Raw genomic sequence first — 19,919 nt, forward strand, 5'->3', positions numbered from 1 at the left:
CCATAAGGAGTCAACCTTAAACCTTTCCAATTATTGATTAAGAGTAAGTGATTTACATTTACTTTAACTCGTTTTAATAACACGTGACATTTAGAAAAAAATTTAAATATATAAAAACATTTCACATTCTCTTTAGAATGGCTACAATGACCACCACTGTGGCGGGTTTGTGGAAGAAGAGGAGCGGGGCGATTGAAGCAAAGTAAAACGACCCTGAAGATGCTGCTCATATAGTTATTTTGTTTTTATTATCATTTGTCGGTAATGGGTGGCATGGTTTCCCGGACTTTCCAGATAAGTGCCTTCGCAATATCGTTTCCGAAAAACCTCTGGGAATTCCCATTTTTAGTATTTTTTTTTTTATTTCTTTCTTTCTTTTGTTCCCTTTTTTCCAGCTTCCGAATCTCCGGTAGTAATCTCTGGTACCATTTTTTTTTCTTGACTGATCCTTGGTGAGTCGGTCGGTTCCCAGCGTCATAGTGATTCTCGTTGCCTAGCGTCTCCCCTAACACGAGGCTTTTCTCCGGTACTTCTTTTTTTTTGGTTCACTCTGTCTGTTCTTTTATTTATTTTCCTCTCGGTGGGATACCGTAATGTCCGAGAGCTATATCGAAGCCTTGGCGAGCGATCCCCTTTCTTTTCTTTTATGAATGGGCACTCGCCTACCCTTAGCTTTGTAGTAGAGAGGTTAAGTTCCTTTCTTAGGCTCTGTGGCTACCCCAAAAGGTGCAGAGTCAGGACTTGTTGTTGGACTTAACTACTCTAACACCTTCCGCAGTTAGCTTCTTTACCCTATCAGTCTTCATTACTGTCGCTTCTCCCTTACTCTTGTGTCCGTGTAAGTTTTTCTGGCGTCTTAATTCCAACTGTATACTCACTGTTATATTGTTTATTCCGTTATCCTCTCAGATTCAGTTTCGTTTCGTCTTCTCTCGTAGATACAGGGTGTTTTTGAAAATTCTGTTGAGAAAATTAAGAGGTAATGTTCTTTGGTCGATTTCGAGTCGAAATTTTGACCCTAAGGGACACAGTTTTCAAATTATGTTTGGAATGATTTACGATTGTCCCCTTAAAGTTAACACGAGAAAATGCTAAATTTAGTTAAGGGGTTATCCATAAAACACTCCAAATATAACTTGAAAACCGTGGCCCCTTAGGTCAAAATGTCATGGAACATTTTGGGCACGAAATAGTCCAGTGAACACTGCCCCTTTTCAGAAACACCCTGTAGGCCTACAACCAAATTCATTTCGTTTTCTCTTATTTTCTTCTTGTACATCAGTCTTATCTATTTTTGGTTACGATTTATTTCAAGGCCCTATCTTGAAGGGTCTACTTGTCTTACAAATCGAATTTGATTATCGAATAGCGATTGAAATCAATATCACGCGGGCTCTCTACAATCACGTGGGCGACTTCTCGCGTATAAACGAACTCATTAGCCTCACTTGCCAATTTTTGTGTTTTAATACACTCGAGTGACTTCATCTTGATGTTCTTTCCATGATCCTCTACACGATCCTCATCTCTTCTCCTTCTTTGGTATTCAACGCCCATCCCTAATCGAACTAGCTTAGCATCATTTTTTTATGTGTGTGAGTGTGTAGCAGCGAATCAGGGAGTTCTCTAAGCATCCATCAAAGAAAATTGCATCCCTTTCAACCCCGATAGTTTAGGGGTGCCGATAAAGGAGTGAGGAGTCGATCTTTAGAGAGATTCTAATAGAAAAATCTAGAAGGGTGCCTTGGAAACAAAAACTAATTGAATTAGTCGACGCCGTCCCAACATTTTAGCTCTCTAGAGTAATTAATTTCAGAACAGAGAGACTAGGAAATGAATGACGTCAGTGTCACATCCTCTCTCTCTCTCTCTCTCTCCTTTGATTTTCTTCCTGAAGTCACCCCCCCCCCCGTTTTTCAAACTAATTTGGTCATTAATTAAATCTATTTAAAAAAAACTGATTTTTCTAGAAGAATTTATACGGGTCTTTCAAGAATGTTGGTTGGATGTTTTCCATTTGTAAGTTTTAGGAAAGTATTAGCAAGCCGCTTGTGTAATTGGTCTAATAATTATTTCAGTATAGTTAGGTAGACATGAATAATGAACCACTGTTTACCAGTTCAGTTGCGCCGTACTCAATTAGGTTATACTGAAAATCCATGGATTTTCTCGAACATTCTCTTTGATAGAGTCTAAAGCTAATCTACTCTTGATAAGGCACTGAAGTACACAGCCTCTTGACGTCTTCTGGAGACAGGATTATGTCCCGCTCTTTCGTAATCTCGTCAGAAAAAAGAGAGAGAACTGATACAAGTGATGACGGAGATTGGAAATCCAGCGTCTGCCCATCGTCCTAACTTTGTAAGTAAGGATCTTACTTCTTTTCCTCTTTTTTTTTTCTCTCCTCCCTCTCTCTATCTCTCAAAATCCTCTTCTCTCTTTCTTTCCAAATACTAGATGTAGGGCAAACCGCGCGAATTTTCTTCATCAGTGATTCGATTATTTATCTCTTGAAAATACCCTTTTCTTCCATAATTTTGAGAAGTTATTTTAGAGATAGTATAGAATCGTTTAAGCCTATTTTAGGTCTAATAAGAAATGAAAATATCTTATTTCAATTACAAATATAAATCTTGCAGATGGCTCTCAAAACCATAGTGTATAACTTAATCTACCCCCTTCTAAAATCCATATCAATCCATAATCCCAGACGGAAGCGTCGCCAGTCATATGATTCTTATATAACTAAACTATAACTCTGAAAACTGGCGAATGAGAATGATAAAAAAAAGCCTTTTCGTGAAAATTGAACACGAGAGATTTAATTTGGCATAAGCGAAGGAGGAGGGAGTTGTTTCCACACACTGTTTACCTTAAACTTTAATGTTAAGAGCGATATTAAAGGATTTTTCGATAAGAACCAGTTATGACGTACTATAAACAAACGGAAAAATGATATTGGGTTGTCATGGCAACCAATGATTTCAAACGGTGTGAATAAAAGAAAAAAGAAACATTAACTAAGGAATAACTTACAATCAAATGTTTATAATATTTTGAGAACTTTTAAGAGTATAACATGCGATTTCTGTTGTTTAGGGGAGAGTAGGAAAAATCCATATCATTTTTAGTGCGTAACAGAGCCTTGAAATTTAATTGCTTTTCTCAGAATTAGACGTAGCTACATACATTTATATTTTCCTAATGGTTTAAAATTCGAACTACATTAATCGCGTATAGGCCTAGGTTTGCAAATTTTAAAACGAGTCTAATATTAAAATTAATCAAGGGTATAATGGTACCTCTATTCCATAATATTACTTGAAAGCCAGTTAACAGCAATTAACCCCGTTAATTTTAGCATTATCAATACCGATGACGGAAGCCCCTACTTTGTTTATTCTCTTTAATACAAATCCAGAACCCTGATATCGGCGGTTATAGTTGAAATCATAAGAAGGTTCAAATCAGAAATTGGTGATGTATCTAGCTTTATTTCTATTGAATACGGGGGCTGAAACGATCCTAAAATGTAAAGGGTGACACGCATCTTTTTTTTTTATTCTGAAGCGCGTGAATAAGTTTTTTTTTTAACCGGGAATCAAGTCAAGTGTTCGACCAATAAGAGCGATCGCCGCTTAGAGATTATATACACGGCGCTTCCGTCGCTCGAGTCCAGAGGGCGGTCAACTTTTATAATTCTTTCGAAGCCGGTTAGCCACTGTCCACTCCTAGCGCCTTTAACTCTCTCGTAAAACACGCTAGGTAACGGGTCGAATTGAGTTATTGTCTACAAGTCGAAAGTTCGCGTTTTAAACGCGCTTCGTTTTTGAAGTTTCGCGTGTTAAATTTAAACGATGTCAACGTCTATTTTTAGTCCGTATTCAGTTTTCAGATATCGAATTTTGAAAATATCAATGTTTAAATAAACTTATTGATGAAGTCGTCGAACAATTGTTGGACTATAAAATTACGACGAAATGATGACTGTCAAGGAAGGCTCTTCCGCAAACCCTCATTCCTTGTCAGTAAGTAAATCAAACACCTTTCCTTTTCTCGCTATTTCAATTTCAATTTAGGCTTAACGTTAAGCCTAATTTCCGGGTATGGTTACGGGAAATTATTAAGGATACGTGATTCCCAAATCCAATAGAGCTATCTCAGTTGTGACGTCAGTGTCATGGTAAAACGTCAAGGAGTAGAGCTTTGGCAGTGGACGGCCATATTTGGTACCCCTTCGGTTTCATGGCCAAATATCATGGGCGACGTCACTCTAAAACTTCTAAGATAACTCTATTTGATTAATATTGACTATTTTATACGCTAACATGGAAGTGTCATTTAAATCAGTGTTTAAATAATGTAATTAAGGTGCGGTGAATCATAAATGACAATGTTTACCTTGCGCAAAAGTGACAAGACTCTAAATCATCTCTTTTTCTAGAGAGAGATTGAACGAGATTTATTAAACAAATATTAAAAACGATTTTAGAATAATGAGTAACCTGATGGAAACGATGTTTCCCTTCATTAGAAACCAATCCATCGAAGTAAATCACAAGACCGTGCAAATTTATTATACCTTCAAGGCTGAACGCTTAAACCGCCTACTTTACTTTATATGATTGGCTTCTGATTTTAGGCTTAGCTCGGTATCCTTTCAAGGTGAGGCGTTGTTTTGGAAACAACATATCCATAATCGGGAGTCCCTTGTCATAACTAAAATCGATCGTAACACGAGGCGCTGTTTCAAAGTAATTAGTTATTACACCTTGGATTAAATAGGGGGGAGATCTCTAACGTCAGTTTCAAAAGCAAACTAGTTTAATTTTGTATAATTTGATAGCTTCTCTCTTCTATTCTATCCTTAATGACTTCTTAATGAGGGAGTCCTTTGTTATCTGTCTCAGTGTCGGAAGCCTGGTGGAAGTACCCTTTGTTTTTTTTTTAGAAACTATTTTTAGGTATTAACTTCCAAAGAGCCCTTTTAATTAGGGTTAAAACAGGCTGACATTTAAAACAATTGCCAAGGTTATAACACCGAGGAGCTAGGAATTAATTTGAAAGTAATTTTGTTGGCCTAGAATTACGTAAAACTAAACATTGGCTGTAATTATTGCGTAACTGGTTCCGTTTAATATTTAAAATTAATTTGGAGACGGTAATATTCATTTATAATTAATTGTCGTTAAGGTTTAATGATAGGTGAACGAAATACAAAAAGCAATCTTCATTTGCAAATATGACCAAGAAGTGATATCTAGTTTACTAGGGAGAAGGTATAAATTCGCCCCACATTTATAATCTAGCTTTATCTCCAGTCCAAACGTAGGTCCGGAGTTAATCCCAGCCGCATCTAAATTACAACCAGCATCTCATTGGTTCTTGAAAACTCACGTCAGCGCGACGCGAATGACGGGAAAATTACAGTCATATTTTCCAACTGAGGAGAGGCTGCGAAATAGCCCGGGGCCTCCTTTTACGTCCCCCCTTGTATTTTGAAAGGGGGACTGGGACTATGGCGCGCGAATACTTAGGCATCTTATACCTCCTCCCCAATAAACTAGATATCACTTCTTGATATGACGTAGAGTATGTGATTTACTTAACGTACAGTTGTTGAGAACCACCTACTCAGGACTAACTGTTTGCGGTGTTTGATTTCGATGTTATAAACATATTATACCATTAGTGGGCACTTAATGGCCTCGATTCGATTTTCTGTTCTCAACAAAGAAAGCTAATAATATAATCCTAACGGGCGTTTCCCTTAATTTTACCTGTGGACTCTTTCTCGAGCCGCGTAATTCGCTTGAGGTCATCGAGTACTTACTTGGTTTTTAAGAACAGCGGGAGAAGGGCCGGAAAGTGCGTGGGAAACAATGTGGTTCACTGATCGTTTACCACGTGTGTTCTTAAGATTGTACCTTCTTTTCGAAGAAATATGTAGGCTTAGCGATTCTCATACACATCTACTATAACATTTGATAAGATCTTTTGCAAGCGTCACTAGATTACGAATAAATACATTTTCCTAATCGTAAGTTCATAAGATATGTTCACCATAAGTTTGTCACTGGTAACTTAGAAACTGGAGCTTGTCATGAAGTGAATGAGGTTGGTCATAGATTCGAGGTAAAACGACGCCAGGTTTTGGCACTGTCAAAGGCTTAGTAATGCAAACTAAATAGGAAGATGGAAGTCCTGCAAAACTAACCCGAGTGTAGGACTTCAATTCTCGCTTGTCGTTCTACTATAGAACTAGCTCGAGCTGTAAGTCTCTCAGTAGCATTACGAAGTATATAAAGTGTCATACTTATGGAACATATCTTATAAAGTTATGATAGTGTAAAGAAACAATGCGTCATTCAGTTCATATTGAATTTAACCTAAAAAATTAAAATTAATATTAAACTTGACTAAATTCTAAATAATGATACTAATATTTGTATCATAGGTGGTACTACGCATTCGTCCAATGATGCCCCATGAAACTACGAGAGGTCCTAAAGTGGCTTATACCGAAAACGAAAAGGTAAGCTCGAAGTTCCTTACCCTTTTCACAGTGGGAAAATTCGCAACACGGTAAGGGTCATTTCAGTAAGGCTTAGCGAAAATAGGAGTTCCATATGGCTGGTCAACATATAACCCCTTTTCTTCCTTCACCCATTTTAAGTCTGAATTTCATTTTGCAACTTAACGACCCTAACAAACACGCGAGTTAGTTTTATAGTTGGAATATTATAATTTCGCCTCGTTCGTGTAAAAAATACACAGACGGTAATTTCCCTGGCACTTGGAGGAGAGAGGTGAAATGGAGTAGTCATGTTCGTGGTCTATGCGCGCCAATGAGTCCCTGGCACTTGGAGAAAAGAGGTGAAATGGAGTAGAAATGTGTGGCAATGAGTCTCCCAGAGTACCTCGCGCACTCTTCTATACCTTTGGAAAAAGGGATCTTTAAGGGCTGCCGTCTAGTGGCATTTAAAAATATAAAATACTTCTTACGAATTAGCTTCTAGTTTTAAGACATTGGAGACATTTCATACGTTTTTGTACCTACCAAAACGCCACGGAGGATGCTGAGAAAACTTCGTTGCCGTTCCGTAAATGGGTAGGGTACAGAGGCTACTTTATCGGTATAAATATTATTACTCCATCTCACCTCTTTCCTCCAAGCGTTTTCTGCCGTTTGAAACCTTGGGAACTATAGCAAACCAAATTTCGAGGAAATAAGAGCGGAGAAATATGTTCAAAATTGCGTTATGTGTACGCAACAAGCGGCGTACTCTCGTTATCGTGTCCTTCTTTCATTAAAAAACACTGAGATAACAGTTTTGAGTCGCACGTCGCCTCCCCTCACTCGTTTAAAACATATTGATTTCTTTTGCAAACTATAAAAATAGCAAAAATTGGCAAAAGCCATCGACGCGTATAATTTATATTTATTTTTTTATTCTTGAAAAGCTGGCCTTTTATTATCATTCGCAATAGGAATATGTAATGGTGGGAAGAAAAATATCTACTTTTCACAAGTTCTCGGACGCGTCTTTGTCTAGCGTTGTCTTGTCTCTCTCTCTCTCTCCTTCTATGATTGAGCGTCGTGTTATTTTGCAATTGATCCAGCATTTCCGTTTTCAATGCCTCTATCAGTTTTCGAAACATTACCCCCTCTTCTTTTTCTAATAGGTAACCTTGGCCTATGCTTTTAACCGAGATTTAACAAAAAATAAAAATAGATCAAATTTGTATCTAGAAAAATTGTAGTCGATGATTTAGCGACCAAACCTCCTATTTCCGTATTGTTTTATCGGTAAACTAGACAGAAAGGTTTTAAATGACTTTATTATGGTATTTGAAATAAGTATCATTTTATATTACAAAATATTGGAAAAAAAATTCGATTCGGAGTATATTTAAGGCGAGAGAACTCAGTTCAGTTCTGTTCTCTTCATTTCCATTTTTTAACCAATATACATCTCATATTAAATGCCTAAACGCTTCATCAATGGAAATTCTACATTATATCTATACATAGTTTACAGACTTGGAGTATTCATACCATTTACATAGGGAGACCAGGCTTCGAGTGTTACACAATGAGGCCTGACTCACTGCATGGTGGAGCTAGTCTAAAGCCGGGCCTCCATATGTAAATGGTATGAATCCTCCTAGCCTATAATATATGTATTAATTGATTGATATATTTAACCCGATTACGTCAAAAAAAACTTTTCAAGGCAGCACCTGTGAGCGTAAATACCTGTTAATAGGTATATTTAACTGTCAGAACTTTGTAACGCGTACTTCTGGAAGAAAAAAATTGAGCCGTCCGTGTCCAAAAGCTGTCAAACGTTTGACCTTTACGAAATTGCTTCGCAGCACGTGTCCCAACTGATACCCTTTTTTATTATTATACTTTCTCAATAAACGTATAGCGAGGACGTTGGTGGCATTGTAATTTCTACAATAAATATAAACCCAACTGAGCTTCGTACGATCCTGTTCAATAAGCTATCTGTAGCGCCTTTGTGCTGGTTCTATTCCATTTGGGACACGAGAGTTCGTGTTGTTTCTAATTGAGCTTATTGCCTTTGCACACGTGACAAAATACCTCGTGCCCTCGATATATTTATTTAGGAATACATACAGATAATTGGAATCATTGCGTTCACTTATATCCTGTGTTAATTTCTATGCGCTGGTTTTGTGGACAGGGCTTCCATAATTATTAGTCTATTCTTCATACAAAAAATCCCACCTAGGTACATTCAGAAAATCGTAAAACAATTATTCCGATTAGCTGTATGCATTCAGGATATATTTTATAAAAGTATATTATTGCATTTAAAGTAATTCTATTGGTTGTTTACTCATGGCCTTTCGTGTTTGAAGCATATTATTGTTATGGTTAGAAATTTACTTGAATTAGATAATAGAGATTATCTTCTATATTTCGAAATATGGTTTACGGTAGAGTATGTTATTCTCCCTATAAAGTAGTTCGATTATTTTTCGTGTGTATTTATTTTGTATCATTATACTTTCGATTAAACACTTTTATCGCGTTTGCTAAGTAGTCTTTAGTATCGGTGTTCAGAGGGAAAAACATTTCTACAGGGGCTCGTAGAAAATGTATGGGATGCTTTACCCCTATAAGCGGTCTTTCCCTACTACCACTTTAAATCAAAATTAAAAAAATAAATAATTAATTTTAATAGTCTTTAAAAGTAAAACTAATATATTTATAAATTCTAAAAATATTCCCGCAAATTATAAATACTTTACACATTTGTTTGAACTCAATTTGCAAACCATAACACGATCTTTAAGAAGTCAGACATAAATCTAAAATGTTCACTGGGTAAAAGCGACATCCCATAAATCTTCCATAAAATCACAAACCCTAAAACAAATAAAACTTGAGTTTATATCCTTCTTTTTCCATATAAATCTATTTCCAAAAGAGGGCCAAGGCTTAAAATCTAAGTGTCCTTAGGCTCAAAAAAATCACTTAACCCTTTTACCTTACGAATGTATCTGGTGCATGACTCCAGGTCGTAACAATCGGAAGCCAAGAGGAAGAAAAATCTTTATTACTGTCGCATTTAGATGAACACGTGACGTCATTTTTCACTCTCTTTTTTTAATAATGATAAATTTGACCTAGGCCTAACACGGCGGAGAAAGACTCTTCAAAACTTAAAATATAGTCCTTAAACAAAGCGTGAAGATGACCATGGTCCATTTTCATGATGAACGACGCGTGACCTATAACAACGACTCCTCCCAAATATAGTATATGTGACCTACGGTACAGAAAATATTCCAGGAAAAATGGAAAGTAGCCCAGCAGAAGGTCGACACGGTTAAATTGTTCCGGAGATATTCTTTTTTAATGCTTGTAGTCTTGAACCTTGCCCGTTTAAGTTGGCCGTACCACCCATTAGTCTAACGTTTACTGTATAATTAATTACTATGTGTTTATATATAGGTTTGAAATAGGCTTAACGGTGAGAGATGGGGAGAAAAAAGGGGGGGAGGGGTAAATGTCGAAACCCATTTTGCTTATTAGACCAACTTTGTTTATTATTGGTTACAATTGGACGCGTTTTGGCGCCTGAGTGCGCGTGCTTTTTCATTCTCGGGAATTATTTTAATAGCCCAATAATTAGGCTTAGCAATATTTCTTCATTATCTATTATTATCTTTATCAGACTTAGGAAATAGAGGAATGGGAAAGGGATTTTTGTGAAGGCCGGTTCAATTTATTGGCCTAATTACTATAAAAGGTTCTGCTATAATAACTGACCAGTCATTTTTTGGGGATAGTTTTATCTCGTAACGCTTGGTTGACCGTGATCCAAGGTCATGAACTTTACCGCTTAAATGGTTTTGAAAGGGTTACACCCATTGTGGTATACTAATAAATATTAGAAACTTATCATAACATTAAAAGAATATGTGGGGTACATTTGTTATTAGTAAGCTGCTTTAAATTGTCTTCAGAATCAAGTTGATATCGTTTTGAAATGTCAGTAGGCACAAAGCTATAATCCATCTTGTTTTTATTAGGTTAGTCCGGCTTCGTACGCTCTGACAATTTGACCTGATTCTGTCATAGTCATACAATCGTTATTAAGTTTTTATGTACTAAATTGAGTACTTTAATAGAGATTATGTTTTTGTACGCGTTGCTATGATACCTTTTTTTGATACTTAATTAGTATTAAATTAATCAAATATAATCAACACTAACAATGCATCCAGAAATTCAGCTAATCAAAAAAAAACTCTCAGAACTGAATAAAGGTGTTAGCGTTTTGATTTCTCCTGGGATATTTAGGATTAAAAAAATAACGTTTAATAATTAATTAGGAAAACTAGGGTAATAAAGGCGTTAGTCCCTAGTGTATTTTTTTTTTTCATTAACATTGAGATAAAATCGTGTACATGTACCTACGCACTGTTTGGGTTTGCGTTTTCGCCCCAAACTTATAAACACGATCTTGCTATATAACATTTTATGAATATTAATAAGCTACGTAAAACTCGGTACAGGTATACTATATTAATATATATTTCAAAGCTCCTTTATCTGTCTCCACAGTGGGAAACTAGTACGATTGATTCTTGAAATTAATATTAATTAACTATATTTAAATCATAACGAACACACGCATATTTACAATTATTTTGGGGAGCTTTTGTTATATGGTCTTGTTTCCAAAGCTGCTTACTACCAGGGATAGATTTAAATTTAGAAGTAGGAATGGAGAACAGAGTAATCTGGACCCCTTCCACGAGACGGTTCATAGCGACAGAGGTAAAAGGGAATTACGTATTTTTCGCCGCCCCCGTCATCAACGTCATCAAAACCTAGTTTAAGTAAGCCAATAAGATAATTTAAACTTTTCATTACGTGTTTGAGGGAGGTGGTCTATGAGTCGGACTGAAGTAAATACTAACCGTTCTCCATTCCTACTTTTAAAATTAAATCTATCCCTGTTACTACTTTTTCTCCTAATGTTTAGTGGTGAAATTCCGCTTAACGTCTTTTACATCTTGTTTAGGGTTCATTGCAGCTCGACTTCTGACGCATTTTTATTTCTGTTTTCTTTAATTCAAGGTTGTGGTTTTGATCGACCCCAACGTTGTTGATTCTTCCGACGTCCTGCGTGCCAAACGAACGGTGGAAAGGCGATACCAGTTTGACTGTGCTTTGGACAAAGACTGTACTCAGGTAAAGTACAAAGCCAAATCTTTCTTTGAGCTGCCCAAACAATGCCCTTTCCCTATACACCTACTCATCTCTCAATCATGCAAGCTCGAAAAAGTAATTTAGCCTTAGTCAGTAGTTCAATTATTGTAGAAGAGTGACTTCTTCGCGTGTTTCTTAATGACCCTTAAGGAGTCCGCCCAACGTGGACATGACCGACATACTAATTTCACTATTATTAATCTTCATTTTAGGAGAATGTGTACGATAAGACTACGCGAAACCTGGTAGACGATGTTCTCAAAGGGTTCAACGGGACCATTTTCGCCTACGGAGCCACTGGTTCTGGGAAAACCTACACCATGGCGGGTACCAATTCGGATCCCGGAATTATGATTCGCGCTCTAAGTCATATCTTTCATGTGGCCGAAAGAAATCAAACGGACACTGATTTTCACATGTCCCTTTCCTACGCGGAGGTATAAATAAAAATGGGCCTAATTATTGTTTGCCAGAAATTGAAGTTAATCCCTTAGATATATAACGACAATATCCGTGACCTTTTAAACCCAACATCCGGTTACTTGGAGTTGCGCGAAGACGCCAAAGGGAACCACACTGTTGTAGGATTGGCGGAAGTGGGTATCAGTTCCTCGGACGAAGTCGTCAAGTTGTTGAACAAGGCAAATCGACAGAGGACGCAAGAACCTACATCGGCCAATCGTACTTCTTCCCGGTCTCACGCCATGCTTCAAGTTACCATCAGACAAAGGAGGAAACAACGACCTTCAGACAATCGGGATCACGATGACAAAGACAGTTCACCGGAGAATGGCCGAAGGTACAATCATAAACCTATTCCCGAAAACGTATATATCAAAACTGGGAGACTATATATGGTTGACCTGGCCGGCTCTGAGAGAGCTTCGCAAACCCAAGTAAGATATTTGACCCCAAAACGTTAAGGTCGTTGTAAATGTTTTAAATATAATTTTAGAATACTGGCAAGAGACTAGTTGAAGGGGCCCATATCAATAAATCGTTACTAGCCTTGGGAAATTGCATCAACGCATTAGGTACTTATTAAAAATATCGTTTTAAGCTTCGACAACGCGACTAAATTATTTAAAATTCAGCGGATCGTAGTGCCAAATACGTCAACTATCGAGATAGCAAACTAACCCGCCTGCTCAAAGTGCCTTTGTCCGGAAATTGCAAAACGGTTATGATATCGCATATCAGTCCCGCTGCCCATCATTATGAAGAAACTCGTAAAACGTTACTCTACGCCAGTCGGGCCAAGAATATCAACAATAAGGTAGGAGAGCCATCAATTCTTGCATCTTTTTTTCTTATTCACTTTGAGGGAACGATGTAGCTGGTAAACTCTCTCTCTCTGGTAAGAAATGCTTTCAAAGTAATTGCTCTTCTGGGAAGGGAATAGAAGACTGTACTTAAAGCTCTGAACACTCTCGAAACATTTTACTTGGCCCAAGAAAAAAAAACATAAAAAATATAGGATTTTTCTTGTCTATACTTTTCTTATCCATTGATTATTTTCACTCTTTTTTAATCCTGTCATTTCTTCCAATCTACCTTTACTCTTCCTTAAGACGTACCGCATTCTAAAGAATGAGGAAGATAGGGTTAGTTTATTTTCCAAACAATTTAATTTTGGATACTATATACTTTTCAAATTTAAATTTTTTATAAGAAATTTTTGAACGCAATTTCTTGGTGCGACTTAAGTTCATAATTATAATTAACACTATCGTATACTAATGTTTAATCAGGTTAAACACAACGTCAGCAACGTGACGCATCACGTGGCTCAATACCAGAACATTATCAGCGAATTGAAGACGGAAATTAACAGGTTACAAGATAAAATCGAAGTCCAAGACAGAGAAAGCAAACTGGCCTTAATAGAAAACCCAAAACTACCTACAGACGAGAGTAAAGGTAAATTAAATCAATGTTAAACAATCTCCGAGTAGAGCGCGAATGGGAGTTGATATGGGTAACAAATACATCATTCGCAATTGCATAATTCAAATTTAGAATAAATGGTTTTCCAAAAACGTTTACGCAATACGTATTCGTGAGAAAGAAAATGTAATTTATTTTGCAGTTTTCGAGAAAAGATTGGGAAATGAAGAGATGAAAAGGTTGAAAACGGAGCTCATTTCTTGTTTCAACACGCAAATGGAACTGAGGTTGATTCTTAATTATAATATCTCATTCTGTCTGTCACTTCTAAAATAAAACCATATTACTTTAGGAGAAAACTAATGGATACCGAAAACGCGTTGGTAGCGATAGACTGCGACTTTGAACGCCTAGGTTTTATGGTGAACGAGTAAGAACACGTGACGTCTTCCTTCCTCTTTAAGTACTTAATTAAACTTACTTAAATACTTTCTTCGATAGATGGGAAGCGGAAATGACCCGAAAAGGCAACAATAAAAACGGTAGTCTTTTCGATTGCTCCAGATTTGTAAGGGATAAAAAAATCAACTGTAGATCTATTTCAGAAGTACCTCAGTACATACAAAAAGCGTGGGATGATGTTGGTATCCTGGAAAACGAAGAGAAAAGGTACTTGAAAGAACGCGAGGACATTCAACGAAAATTGGAAGATAGTCGCCAAAAAGCTCATCTATTAATGGAGGTTAGTGTTCCGGTGAGCCATAACCTATTTAATTGAGTAATAAAACCATCATTTCGACTCAGTCACTGCCGAATAAGGCCAGTTCCGATGAACAACGCGAACTTCTGTGTCTATTAACGCGCGTACATCGTTTGGAAATCGAAAGTATCCTTTTTAAAGATGACATTTGATTCGTGACGTCGTTGTTTTGTCTTTAATAACGCTTCTGTAGACATGGAAATGCAAGCTTCCCAATTAATTCGTGAACAGGAACTGCGACAACGCGAGGTAATGATTTTGAGATACGACCGACAGAGACAACTTTGCGACGAAATTATAACGAAGCAAAGGATGCTGATCGACAGTAAGAAGTGTATTTTATATTTCACGACGGTAATTAAGGTGTTTTTAATTTTGATTAACATTAATGTAGATATTCAAACAGGACGCAAAGTTGCTAGTAAGTTTGTTTTCACATTTAATGTGAACTTTTGGGTATTTGTGATTCTTATTTTTTTGCGGTTTTTATTCGTAATTGGCGTGAACCCAGGGGAAATGGCTCACGAACTACGGGAACTCTATCGCCTGTATCAACAGGAAATGCAGGAAATAGTCAACGGACGTGATTCGGTCATCAAGTACTTGAATTCGGCCTCTAGTCAAAATGTAAGCCGTATTAAAACGCATCTAATCTCGTAATTAAACTCTTAATTAAATTGTAAACAGAATAGCGGCACTTTAGCACTCAGACCTCTGGGTTCAAGCGGAAGTCTATTAGATTTAAGCGGAACTAAGTCCATTTCACCTTTCTCTAAGTTACCGAGCATTAAAAGGTACAATTTTTTAAATCATTCAAATCTATCTTATGTTAAAAACATATCCTCGATATCTCAGAAACGATAGCGCTTCTAAAGTGGAAGACAGCGGTAATGGCGTCTCTCACGAAGCTAAGATCGAGGAAGAGGTGGTCTCAGTTTCGGAACCAGTTACCCCAATAGAGAGGTCCAGAACCAGAACATTGCCAAACGTTCCTGCAGACAATCGTAAAACGAAACGAAATGATCGAAAACATCTTGACGTTGATAGAAACGTCGTGAAAGGGTAGGTACTATTTTAGTTTTTAATTAAGTTTCTTGTTAATGCTCAATTTTAATTGCCTGATAATAAATATCGTTCTTGTAAAATTATAAAGTAATCAAATTAAATGTATCTAAAAGTAGCGCGGTCGGTTGCTGTCGAGCTCCCACCTTTATTTCTCTTAAAGATAAAGCAAAATTGAACGATTCTAATAATAATGAGGTACAATTAACCCTTGCGTGTTCGCTTAATTAGTTTCTAGGCTAATTATAGTAAATTTATTCGTTCTATATTAATCCAGACAGATGTGGTCAGTCTAAAGGAGACATCCCTACCCAAACTCCAAGCTAGAGGGTACGCTGAAAAGCGTAGAAAAAGAATAGGTAGGTAATCATAAGTTCATAAGATATGTTCCATATAAGTTTGTCACTGGTAACAAACTGGAGCTTGTCATGAAGTGAGGGAGGTAGGTCATAGATTTGAGGTAAAGAGACGCCTGGTTTTTGGCACTGTCAAAGGCTTAGTAATGCAGACTAAATAGGGGAAGATGGAAGTCCAGCAAAATTAACCTAGTGTATTCAATTAGCCTTATTCCTTATCAGCGCCACCTACCCATAGCGGTGACTTTGAGAACTACTGTAAGCGGCAAGCCAATCAGATGTCGCTAAAATCTGGTGACGTCACTGACTGGCACTCTCGGGTCTTACCAAAAATGACGTCACCAGATTTTAGCGACATCTGATTGGCTTGCCGCTTACAGTAGTTCTCAAAGTCACCGCTATGGGTAGATGGCGCTGATCAGGAATAAGGCTAATTCTCGCTTGTCGTTCTGCTAGAACTAGCTCGAGCTGTCTAGCACTACGAAGTGTCATACTTATTTAACATATCTTATAAACTTATGGTAATAATTATTAAATATTATCCGTGAGATGTGCTAAAAAATATAATATTAGCAGCTGGATTAATAACCGATCCTTCAATCGTAGAAAAGGATCTATTATTGTGAATTTTTTAGGGTAATGAAATTAACGACATTGTAAACCCGTGTTTGTAGTTCTTCCCCCCCCCCCCCTAAATCAGATACATTCTCTAATATAAAATTAAGTGGTTAATAATCTATATTAGTTTTCTTTAAATTTTATTTTATTCAACGTTCGATTGGATGTGATAACAAATATTGTACAAAAATAATGTCGATATATATTAAGTGTACATAAATAAAAATAATTTTTCATCAAAATTCTTTAAACTAGTAGGCCTAATTATAAAGCGCGTTGTGAATTCTCGCTCATTTCGAAAGAATTCTTGGAATTTTGACGCATCATCAGAAGAGGGGACTAAGGGAGGGGGGATCATAGAGTAGTGGCACTCGATGTTAACTACCCATAGAGCTTAATACAGTCAAAGGCAAGTAGGTGCCATTACTCTATAGTCTACTACTACATGTCTGCTCGTGCTCGAAGCCTAGAAGGGAAGCCGACAGACGACTGCCAGAGTAGAAGACGGGTTTTTTACTGCCACGCTCGAAGATTTTCTAATTAATTTTGCTAATTTTATAGTAAACTAAAGTAGGAAAATGTTTCGGAAACCTTTTAGGGTGAAATCCAACTCGATGATCAAAGGATCCGAAAGGTATATACATTTCTTTTACCCCAATTTTTTACGTAGACAAGGCTTAGCGACATCGCATAAATTTTTTCACAATGTGTTTGTCCCTTCCACTTCTTTTTCTCTTCCTATGTCAATGACATCTTGCAATATGTTAGAAAAAAACTTCGTACTTACCTTGGTAATCAATTTCCGCAACTCACAACCGAAGCTCTTTCCGCGTTAGTATCAAACAAAGATGAAATGCAACAGTCAAAACTTTATACGCATAGCGGAGAATCCGTAGTTGTTTATATCAAAGATGGAAATCCCGTTTTCTTTGAAATGGAAAACGAGGTTTTCCCTACGGTTTACACTCTATGGGCCTTCCCTGATCTTATGGCATGTTTTACAACATGGCCCCCAGTTTTTGAGAATCTTTCCGGAGGCGCTGACTTAATGCTTCCGGGAGTGATCTTAAAAGATGATTGTAACATTGAGGATAAATTAGCTAATTTAAGGGTGGGCCAAATCTGCAGTGTTAGATTATTAGGCAACAAATCTCCAGTTGCTATTGGAAAATCATTAATTTCATCAAAGGAACTTTTTGGAGCTGAAAGAAAGGGAAAAGCCTTATTTATCTTACATACTTACGGAGATTATCTTTGGGCCAGTGGAGATAAAACCGCAGTGCCTATGATTGAAGAGGCTGTAAATATTCCTAAACAAATTGATCATTTTGATGGAACTGAAGTTCCGGTAGCTGATAGCTTAGAAAATTTACAAATTAAAGAGCAAATTGATGAACAACAACAACAACAACACGTCCAAAACGATAATGTTCATAATGAAAATGAAATTGAAGAAGATACGAGAAGCCCAATTGAAATTATGGATGAATTATTATTAAATTGCCTTTTAACCGCCATCAAAACTTCTCTGAAGAAAGTGGAATTACCCTTGCTAGTCAGCACGCTTCACAAGTCACATTTATTGCCCAATTGCCCAGCCAATCAACAAGTAGACGTTAAAAAAAGCAGCTATAAGAAACTTTCAGTTTTTTTAAAAGAAATGCAAAATATGGGCCTTCTTGAAGTGAAAGAGTTGCAAAAGGGGGTGGAAAGCATAGTTTCGATAAATTTCAACCATGAAAAACTGCAAGGATTCAGAGTTGACAAGGCTGTCATTGCTGCAAAGCGGGAAGAAGCTAAACCAGCGAAGGAGGAGTATTGTCCCCCTCAAATTCAAGAGATGTATGCAGTATCTGGGGCTGTTTTGCCTATATTTGCTACAGAAAAATTAACGTAATTGTTGTATTTAACCGAGGGGTCGGACGTTTGTCAAAATCCCGTACACTTTGTTTGAAATCTGTTTAAAATCTCTCTCGAAAATCCCGAAATCTCACGTCAAAATCTGAAAATATTAAAATCTCACGTCAAAATCTAAAAATCTTAAAATCTCACGTCAAAATCTGAAAATTTTAAAATCTCACGTCAAAATCTAGAAATCCCAAAATCCCTACCTTAAAATCTGAAAATCCCAAAATCCCTATTTTAAAATCTGAAAATCCCGAAATCTTCACCTAAAATCCCGAAATCTCACATTAAAATCTAGAAATCCTGAAATCTTAACATAAAATCCCGAAATCTCATCCTAAAATATCAAAATCATAAAATCTTCTCGAAATCCAAAAATCTCCTCGAAATCTGAAAATCTCCTCAAAATCTGAAAATCTCCTTCAAAATCTGAAAATCTTGTTCCAAAGCCCGAAATCTCCTTCAAAATCTGAAAATCCTGAACAAAATCCCGAAATCTTCTTCGAAATCTGAAAATCGCGTTCAAAATCTGAAAATCTCCTTTAAAATCCCGAAATCTTAAAATCTTGGACTAGATTTCCAGATTTCTAAAATCTGAGTCAGAATCTCAAAATCTTTGTCAAAATCTTGAAATCTCAAAATTCCGTACACTAAAATGCCGAACGTCCGACCCCTCGTATTTAACCCTCAAGATTTGTAGTTTAATTATCTCCTTTTTATTAATTTAAAAGGAAAGGAAAGCTTTTAACTGCTATTGAAGTGCGTCAATTTCTAACAAATTATGTTAAGAAGGAAGATATTCAGAAAAAGGATGACCCGAGCCTCGTAACTTTGGATCCAATCCTAGCCCATTCATTATTAAATAAAGGAGAATACGCGGATCATTTGAAATGGGATGAACTCTTCTCTAGGTGTTTTGCTAAAATGTCTAACGCTTATTCCGTTAAATTAAACGGGGATCGTACAATAACTGGAAAGGGTTCCATACCCCAAATTGAAATTGCTACAGCCCAAAGAAGTGGAAACAAAAAAGTGATTTTTTAGTTTTACTAATTTTTCTTTTAATTAAAACCTAATTAAATTAATTAAATTAAATTTTTTAATTAGGTAACTTTAGTTTATAATCTTGAAACTTACGGAATTGATCCGGAAAAATTTGCTCATCAAGTGCAAATAGGACTTTCTTGCAGTACTAGTGTTTCAAATGCACCCAATAAAAAATGCATTCAAGTTCTAATACAAGGAAATCAAATTAAATATGTTGGAAAAATATTAACTGGTAATTTAAATTAATTTTATTTTATTTTTAATTATTATAATTATTATTATTAAAAAAAAGGAAAAAAAAACGGATTTAATTCAAAAACTTTTATTACAGATGAATATAAAATTCCAATAAAATATATTATTGGTCTTGATAAACACATACATTCTAAGAAAAAGTAATTTAATTAATTTATTTCACCTGTAATAAAATAATTATTTTAATAATTGTTATATAATAAGTGATTTTTGTAACATTAATATAAAAGTTATGTATTTCAGGTAACTAGATAAATAGAAGGGAAATATT

At 36.3% G+C, this 19,919-nt stretch overlaps 2 protein-coding genes across 9 annotated transcripts; both read left to right on the forward strand.

Annotated features, from left to right (window-relative positions):
• The first annotated feature begins 1,947 nt into the window (after positions 1-1,947).
• On the forward strand, positions 1,948-16,772 carry Kif19A (Kinesin family member 19A). Of its 8 annotated transcripts, none has more exons than XM_089862500.1 (22): positions 1,948-2,361; positions 3,889-4,028; positions 6,458-6,535; positions 11,627-11,740; positions 11,971-12,195; positions 12,253-12,654; positions 12,714-12,792; positions 12,853-13,034; positions 13,510-13,678; positions 13,848-13,932; positions 13,998-14,075; positions 14,147-14,187; positions 14,251-14,387; positions 14,450-14,531; positions 14,599-14,730; positions 14,800-14,826; positions 14,917-15,032; positions 15,093-15,199; positions 15,261-15,467; positions 15,584-15,665; positions 15,745-15,826; positions 16,397-16,772. In XM_089862500.1, exons 2-22 carry the CDS (start codon positions 3,981-3,983, stop codon positions 16,447-16,449), a joined length of 2,526 nt encoding a protein of 841 aa, XP_089718626.1. In that variant the 5' UTR covers positions 1,948-2,361; positions 3,889-3,980; the 3' UTR covers positions 16,450-16,772. The 8 variants fall into 8 exon arrangements, with proteins under 8 accessions (XP_089718626.1, XP_089718625.1, XP_089718624.1 ...); XM_089862499.1 differs by having other exon boundaries at positions 1,949-2,361; positions 14,905-15,032; positions 16,400-16,771; XM_089862498.1 differs by lacking the exon at positions 1,948-2,361 and having other exon boundaries at positions 2,697-4,028; positions 14,905-15,032; positions 16,397-16,771.
• Positions 16,773-16,876: 104 nt separating this feature from the next.
• eIF2D (eukaryotic translation initiation factor 2D) lies at positions 16,877-19,851 on the forward strand. Its single transcript, XM_089862509.1, has 5 exons — positions 16,877-17,075; positions 17,210-18,334; positions 19,078-19,378; positions 19,454-19,625; positions 19,725-19,851. Exons 1-5 carry the CDS (start codon positions 17,020-17,022, stop codon positions 19,790-19,792), a joined length of 1,722 nt encoding a protein of 573 aa, XP_089718635.1. The 5' UTR covers positions 16,877-17,019; the 3' UTR covers positions 19,793-19,851.
• Positions 19,852-19,919: the final 68 nt, after the last annotated feature.

The sequence above is a fragment of the Phalangium opilio genome, unplaced genomic scaffold (genome assembly GCF_054372755.1).
Source record: "Phalangium opilio isolate 3A_F unplaced genomic scaffold, DU_Popi_V2 ptg000540l_1, whole genome shotgun sequence".
Taxonomy (NCBI): domain Eukaryota; kingdom Metazoa; phylum Arthropoda; class Arachnida; order Opiliones; family Phalangiidae; genus Phalangium; species Phalangium opilio.